Source organism: Impatiens glandulifera, chromosome 1 (genome assembly GCF_907164915.1).
Source record: "Impatiens glandulifera chromosome 1, dImpGla2.1, whole genome shotgun sequence".
Lineage (NCBI taxonomy): Eukaryota > Viridiplantae > Streptophyta > Magnoliopsida > Ericales > Balsaminaceae > Impatiens > Impatiens glandulifera.
The window spans coordinates 96,458,383-96,466,332 of NC_061862.1; the positions used below are offsets into that span (position 1 = coordinate 96,458,383).

General features: G+C 31.3%; 1 protein-coding gene across 1 annotated transcript; it reads right to left on the bottom strand.

Annotated features, from left to right (window-relative positions):
- Positions 1 to 6,861: 6,861 nt before the first annotated feature.
- On the bottom strand, positions 6,862 to 7,557 carry LOC124937439 (protein HYPER-SENSITIVITY-RELATED 4-like). Its single transcript, XM_047477707.1, has 2 exons — positions 7,304 to 7,557; positions 6,862 to 7,222 (listed from the first exon to the last, which is right to left on the bottom strand). Exons 1-2 carry the CDS (start codon positions 7,555 to 7,557, stop codon positions 6,862 to 6,864), a joined length of 615 nt encoding a protein of 204 aa, XP_047333663.1.
- Between the last annotated feature and the right edge of the window lie 393 nt (positions 7,558 to 7,950).

Consider the following 7,950-nt stretch of genomic DNA (forward strand, 5'->3'; position numbering starts at 1 on the left):
TAGTATTGTAATACACTTTTAACACTCTAGTATGCTTGAATGCTTTTAGAACTTGAGAGCTTATAAATCTTGTAAAGGCCAGTTGTTGAGAGGAGGATTCAAGGTTGAAAAGGTGTTGAAGTAGGTTGACCTATGTTTTCTTAAGTAGGCAGATGTCAACGGATATATTGGCTGCTCAACGGCTATATCTGCTTCATAAGACATCTGTCTTGATCTTGATTGGTTGAGTTTCAGAGGAGTACATCAAAAAGGATTCTCTTTGATCTTGTATGTACTTGGATGATAATAAGCCAAGATATTCATTAATGTCATTTCAATATTCGAATAATATGTATCTCAAAGTGTTTGAGTTGTCTTTGGTTTTCCTAGCATAGCTTTGCTACTCCCAATAAGGTCTTCATCAGTCTTTTCACAGAAATGGAATCAATTGCTGGAGACGCATAAAGATGACTTCTGATCAAACCAGAAGCGTTCCAATGTAGCATCGAAATGGCGAAGTACCGGATGCGCTCCAATTTGATATACAATTGAAGTCATAAAATACCGGAGGCTTTTATTATTAAAAAATAATATTGGGCGCGTGTTTATATAAAACTGATTATATAAACTACCGGACGCGTCCCGATTAGATATAAAATAGGAAGCCATAAACTACAGGACGCGTGTTTTGCAAAATACCGATTTGCAAAATATCGGACTTGTTATGCAAAATACCGAACTGATATAAAACCGGTTACGTATTTGTAAAATGTCGATTTCACAAACTACCGGAAGCAGTTATTATATTATACCAATTATATAATATCGAACTTGCTTCTTATATAACCGAATTTATATAATACCGGAAGATAAAACTGGATGCGTGTTTTTCAAAATGACGATTTGCAAAATACCGGACACGACCCTTAATATAAGACTGGTGTGAATAATGCTGAATTCGCTTTAATATAAATCCAAAGTACAAACTACCGATTATACTTTGATAAAATACCGAAGAGAGAACAAACTGGTTATCTTCATATAATACCGACTTCTTATAATACCGAATATGCGTCTACACAAATTTCCGATCTTGTAAAATACCGATGTGCTAAATAACCGGATACGTCTTCATGAAATGTCGATCTTGTATAATGTCTATTTTGCAGATAATCCCGGAAGCTTTTTTTGCATAATACTGAACTTTGATTAAAACTGACTTTAATCAAATACCAAGCATCTTTTTCTTTCCGGTTTTCTTTAATCTTCACATGATTAAATTTACACAATTAAGTTCTTATTTAATATTTAATTAATACTAATAATTAATTAACTATTTTACTTAGCAGTGATGTATGCTTAAGGTTTCCTTGTGGCTCTCTTTTTACTTTGAAGAATGTGAGGCACGTTCCTGATTTGCGTTATAATTTGATGTCTTGTGCATCTTGAGAATGATGGTTTGGAGGGAAAGTAGGGGAAATGTGTTATGAAATTTTTGCGTGGGTCTCTTGTTATCTTTACTACTAAAAGAATGAACAATTTAAATGTGTGTCATGCTGAGACTACTTGTGACTCTATGAACTCTATGATTGGTGATAAATATGTTCTTTGGCATAATAGATTATGTCACATGAGTAAAAAAAGGTCTAGAGATTTTTCATAAAGGTGGTTACCTTGGTACTGATAAATTGTCCCCCATCCCTTCTATGAATCTTGTGTGTTAGGAAAACAGCATAATGTAAGTTTTCCCATCTCCTCCTACCCAAATGTATATATGTGTACTAATATCTAGGAAAGTTTGGGTGTTACTTTTGAAACATAAGTCTGATGTTTTTGAAAAGTTTAACGAGTGAAAGATTTTGATTAAGAATCAAACAGGTAAGAGAATCAAAACTCTTAGGACAGATAATGGTCTTGAGTTTTGTAATAAATAGATGAATGGTTTATGTGCTACCTGAGGTATTAAAAGGCATAGGTTTGTATCGTACACACCACAACAGAATGGTGTTACTGAGAGGGTGAATATGACACTTCTAGAGAGGGTGAGAGCTATGTTAACGCCATTTGGGTTGTCTAAGAAGTTTAAGGGGATGCTTTTCATACTACTACTTATTTAATAAATAGGTCCCTTAGTGTTCTCTTAGGAGAGAAATGTAATGAATATGTGTTTTCAGTTAAACCTCTTGATTTAAGCAACTTGAAAGTTTTTGGTTGTGTTGGCTATGCGCACTAGAAGGTTGACAAGTTGGAGCCTAGGTCCAAGAAATGTATGTTCTTAGGATACCCTAAAGGGGGTAAAAGGTTATAGGCTTTGGGATAGGAGTGAACATAGGCTTAGGATTGTGAAAAATAGAGATGTTTTCTTTAATGAGAATGAGTTTCCTTGATTGTCTATGTCCCCCACTCCTGTTAATGATGCTCTTAATAAGGTGGAGCATGTGCCTGTAGTTGTTGATCAACATGCTGAACATGATGGGAATGTTCCCAATGAAGTGGAGTATGATAATGTGCATGATATTGATGTTTTGCATAATTCAAATGTGTTGTCTGATTCACATGATTTTTTTTTGATGATTTGAATGATTTAAATGTGTTGTCTAATTCACATGATTTACAGAGTGATTTAAATGACTATCAACTTGCTAGGGATACAATTAGAAGAACTATTAGAATGCCTTCTAGATTTAGGGATGATAATTTGAATGATTGCAATATGTCTGAATTTGTTTTTAACATGTTTTAATCCCTAGACTGTAATGAGCTTAACTCTTACAAAGAAGCTTTGAGGTCTAAGTTTTCTTTTGAATGGATTGTTGCTATGAATAATTACATGAATTCCCTAAGAATCAATGAAACTTGGAAATTTGTTCTTAAACCTCATAATTTCTCCTTAGTGGATTGCAAGTGGTTGTATAAGGTGAAGGAAGAGTTTGAAAAAGTTAGATTCAATGCTAGGTTAGTAGCCAAGGGATTTACTCAAAAAGGAGGGAATGGATTATGCGGAAATTTTTGTTCATGTTGTCAAATTCACTACTAATAGAATCATGTTTGTTTTAGTTGCTCACTTTGATTGAGAATTGAAAAAAATGGATGTTACTACTGCTTTCTTACATGGTGAACTTGATAAGAATATTTATATACATCAACTTGAGGGGGTTGTTGACCCCAAGTTGCCTGATCATGTTTGTTTGTTAAAAAAACCTTGTATTATTTAAAACAATCTCTTAAGCAATGGAATATCAAGTTTGACAAGTGCATGCATTCTTTGATATTTAAAAGAAGTTCCTTCTGATCATTGCATTTACTTCAAGAATATAGACTATTTGTCTGTATTTCTTTTGTTGTATGGGGATGACATGTTAATTCTGAGCCCATGTTTGAAGTCTATTGTGCATCTGCAAAAATCACTTTGTGAAAATTTTGACATGAAAAAATTAGGTGATGCTAAGAAGATTTTGGGCATGAATATAATTAGAGATAGAACAAAATTTTCTCTTGTGTTGAATCAAAGTGCATATGTTGCTAAAATTTTGAGCAAATTTTCTATGTCTGATGCTAAATCTGTGAATGTGCCTCTTGCTTCCCATTTTGTGTTAAGTACGGATAGATCTTCTAAGACTGAACTGAAATAACTGAAATGAAGAATGTGCATTATTCCAATGTTATAGGATCGGTTAAGTATCTCATGATTAGCATTAGGCCTGATATTACATATGCAGTTTGTTGCTTGAGTAGATTATGTCTAACCCTTGTATGTCTCATTGGAATTCTTTGAAATGGCTTTGGGATATCTAAAAACAACTGTTGAGGCTGGCTTGACTTTCTCTAAGCGTTCTGTAGGTACTAAGTTGGTTGGTTATTTGGATTCCAATTATGCTAATGATAGGGATAATAGAAAGTCTACTTCCTATGTGTTTATTTTGTGTGGCTCTTGCATAAGTTGGAAATCTCAACTTCAACCCATTGTTGTTTTATCTACTACAGAATCTGAGTATGTAGTTGTCACTGAAGCTTTTAAGGAAGCAATTTGGCTTAGGGCTATTTTGTGTAAAATTGGTTTTCTTGACAAAAATATGGTTGTGTTTTCTGATAGTCAATCTGCTATTCAACTGTGTAAAATTCCTATTTTTCATGATAGAACTAAACACATTGATGTTATGTTCCATTACATTCGGGATATTGTTGAAAAGGGCATTGTTAAGTTGCAGAAAATTCCTTCGGAATTTAATCCTATTGATATGGGTACTAAGTGTTTACCTGCTGAAAAATTTATTTCATGTCAAAAGATTTTAAACTTTGACTTAGGGTAAGTTCTTTGAGGTTCGTCCTTTGTGGACATGGCATGTTTTGTGATATTGCATTCAATCTTTCTTATTTTTGCATGCTTTGTGCTCTTACGTTTGATCTATGTGATTTTTTTGGCATTCTTGGTGCTCTTGTCCCCGATCTTTGTGACACGAGTTTACCTTGGGTATTCTCTTTGTTGTATCATTGGTAATAAATTGGCGATGATGTATCTTGCGATTCCGTGATTGTGTTTTGTACTACTTTGGGCCAAATGTGGAGATTGTGTATTGGTTGGCCCAACACTGTGGCTCAATCACTAAGTAACCCACTTTCTGGACTTGACCCAACAAGAAAAATGGATACTACTCTCTTGGTGAGAGGGGTGTGTTAAGCCCCATTCGGTGTTGGGAGATTTGTGATAGAGTTGCCCCTTCGGACAGGTTGTAGTGCTTCGGGATTAATAAACAAGAGTGATTGAGCCAAATTTCAATCACATTCACACCCAACATTTATTGAAATAAAAAATCATTCCAAGTGAAGATTAGTTAATTCAAATATCTTTAATGACGTTGTTTAATTGGTCGTGTTCATTTTTAACTATAATTGATGATATAAGTTTCATTTTTGGACTTACAAATTAATCATGGACTCATAATTTTTCATCTATTCTCTATTTACCTAAGACTGTGTTTGATAAAACTAAAAATTAAGATCTTAATACTAAATTTTAAGTATTTAATGACTTAAATATCAAGAGATACAAAATTAAATTAACAAACAGGAATATTTGAAATTTAAGTATTCAATGTTTCAGTTGGTTTGATAATATATAAAATTAATATCTGAATAAATACATCTAGATATGGACAGATCTATGTAGGGGCTCAAGTAAACTAAAGCCACTCCGGAAAAAAAATTATTTTTTTACGGTTAAAATGTGAAATTACCCGTCTAATTTAAAAAAAAAAATCTCAATAAAATTCACTATTTTATTTATTTAATTATTAAAAAAATGATAAAACTTACCTTTATTTACTTGTTTTATCTAAAATTTTCTTGTTATTTATTTAAACTCACCCTAAATTTTATTTAAGTCCACCCACCACCGAATTCTGGGTCCGTCACTACATCTAGACTATTATACCCTTATATATTATTTATATTAGTTAATAAACTTAATATATTAGAATATATTAAATAAAAAAGAATTAAAATAAATATTATATTTTGTTAGCTAATATATTAAATTATAATTTATTAACTGTAATATATATATATATATATATATATATGAAATGAAGAAATAAGTATGTTTACTTTTCTAATGAGAAGAAAAATGAAAAATTAATATGATTTTATATTTATAAATAACAATAAAAATGAGAAATGATAATATATATATATATATCTTATTTTTATTTTATAATTAGTTTAGATTTTATTTTATTTTTATTTGATAACGATTGAAAATAATCTAGTAAAAAATAATTAAATGAATTATGATAAAGAAAAGAATAAATTTGTTGTACTTATAATATGAAAAAGTAAAAAAATAATATGAATTTATATATTTAATATATATATATATATAATTTTATTTAATAATTAGTTTAGATATTATCATATTTATGATATTTGAAAATAATCTCGTAAAAATAATGAAATGAATTATCATAAAAAAATGGAAAAAAAATACGACTTTATAATATACAACAGTAATTTTATTAAATTTAAAAGGATATATGGTATTTTGATGATTTTTTTTAGAGTAGCGCGTTCAGCTTTTCCTTTTTTTAAATAAGCTTCATATTTTAGCTTATTATTTTTAACGTGTTTTCAATTAAGTCTATAACAATAAATTATTATAAATATGTGTTATCAAACCTCCTTATTTTAAATAAGTTTTTAATATATTCAATTAAGTGATCGTTAAAATCTTGAAGAAGAAGGGTAAACTGAAATTGTATTATTGAAAATAGTTCAAACAATTACATATTTTATTTATATAGGAGTTTTAATACTAACTAATTAACGAAACTAACTAATCAGTTACTAACTAATTAACGGTTTAATAAACCGTTAATTATTATTTTTACATCCTCTCCTCAAGGAGAAACGTACGTAATAGAAAAAAAGTTTCACTTTAACAAAACAAGTCGATGAAATATCAAACTACGATCATGCAATCATCGTCTTCAGCAAGCTTCATTTTTTTAGCTATCCAATTTAGACAGACGAGCAAACACAATTCAACAAGTTCCATTTTTCCGAACTACCCGATATAGATAGCTCAATCTTCGTTAGTCCAATCCACAACAATCATCATGAATTGTCTTTTCTTCATTAGCCACCAGCTTTCAACCTTTGTAGTTTTCGTTTTTTTTAAAAGAAAATCAATTTAGCATTCTTTTTGGTACTGACGAATCGTAACGACAAATCTTTATTTTGTTTTTTTTACCACACCAACCGATTCCTAGATCAGTCTCCATTCTTTTGTGAGTAACCAGACCGAAGCAATTGACGTTGATTACAATAATACCTGCGAACCCTCATATTAGCAGGCGCTTTGTCTCCCATCCACAACTCAACAATATCTCACCTCATCATTTTCCCTGGCACCTTAGCTGGAGTCACCTCAACCGATTCAATCAGCTCTTCAATTTCCTCGAGTGAGTTGTGATCATTGACGTCAATATATTTATGAACTAGCAATCTGAACCCGCTCAGAGTACAATAAGACATGTGGATGTTCATGTCCATACGACCCGGGCGTAACAATGCAGGGTCGAGTTTCTCTTTGTGATTCATGGTGAAAATTATGATTCGCTTGTCACCACAACCTGACCATAACCCGTCCACAAAATTTAGGAAGCCAGACAATGTTACCTTATATTTGTTTTCATTTTCATTTGACTCTCCGGATGATGGAGGGGAATTCGACGGCTGCTCTCCGACCCTGTCATGGAACTGAATTGTACAGTCAATATCCTCTACCACCAAAATCTAACGGTTCGTCGTGAACAATAGAAGCTGCTACAGATCGGTATTGTTATCCAACGGTGTCAATTCCAAATCATATACGTCAAATTTCAAATGATTCTCCATTGCAGCAATTAAACTCGATTTCCCGGTTCCAGGTGGTCCGTCAAGAAGATAAACTCTCTTCCAAGCCTTACCAACTTTCTTGTAATCCAGATCATTCATGACCATCTTCTTCATTTCCAAATCCATAACCAATGTATCAAAGTTCGATGGATGATCAAGATGAACTGGTATCCACACATCTGACATATCTCCATACCTCAACTTATACATACGGATCGACGGTGAAGATCTTGATTGAGTTAGTCCAGTTCTTAGCAATCTGAGCCTTATCTCAAACCATCGGTTTGGGAAGTCACTGTTGTCGCGTTCCTTGCAGACGGAAACCCATTTGATTTTGACACCTTGAATGAATTAATACATTTGTGGTATTTCTATTTTAAAAATATTTATTAAAATACATTTTAAAAATAAAAAATAAATTTTTATATATTAAAATAATAAATATTATTAAATATTTTTAAAATACAAATACCATATAATATAATATATATATATATATATATATATATATATATATATATATATATATATATATATTTGAATAATTAATAATATAAAGTTGAATATTTATACCAAATA

Bases quoted from the DNA above. Each gene is read 5' to 3' on its own strand.
- LOC124937439 (XM_047477707.1), bottom strand. From the start codon at position 7,557: ATGTCAGATGTGTGGATACCAGTTCATCTTGATCATCCATCGAACTTT. The intron at 7,223-7,303 runs GTAGCAGCTTCT...GTTCCATGACAG, and splicing joins TTGGATAACAATACCGATCT to GGTCGGAGAGCAGCCGTCGA.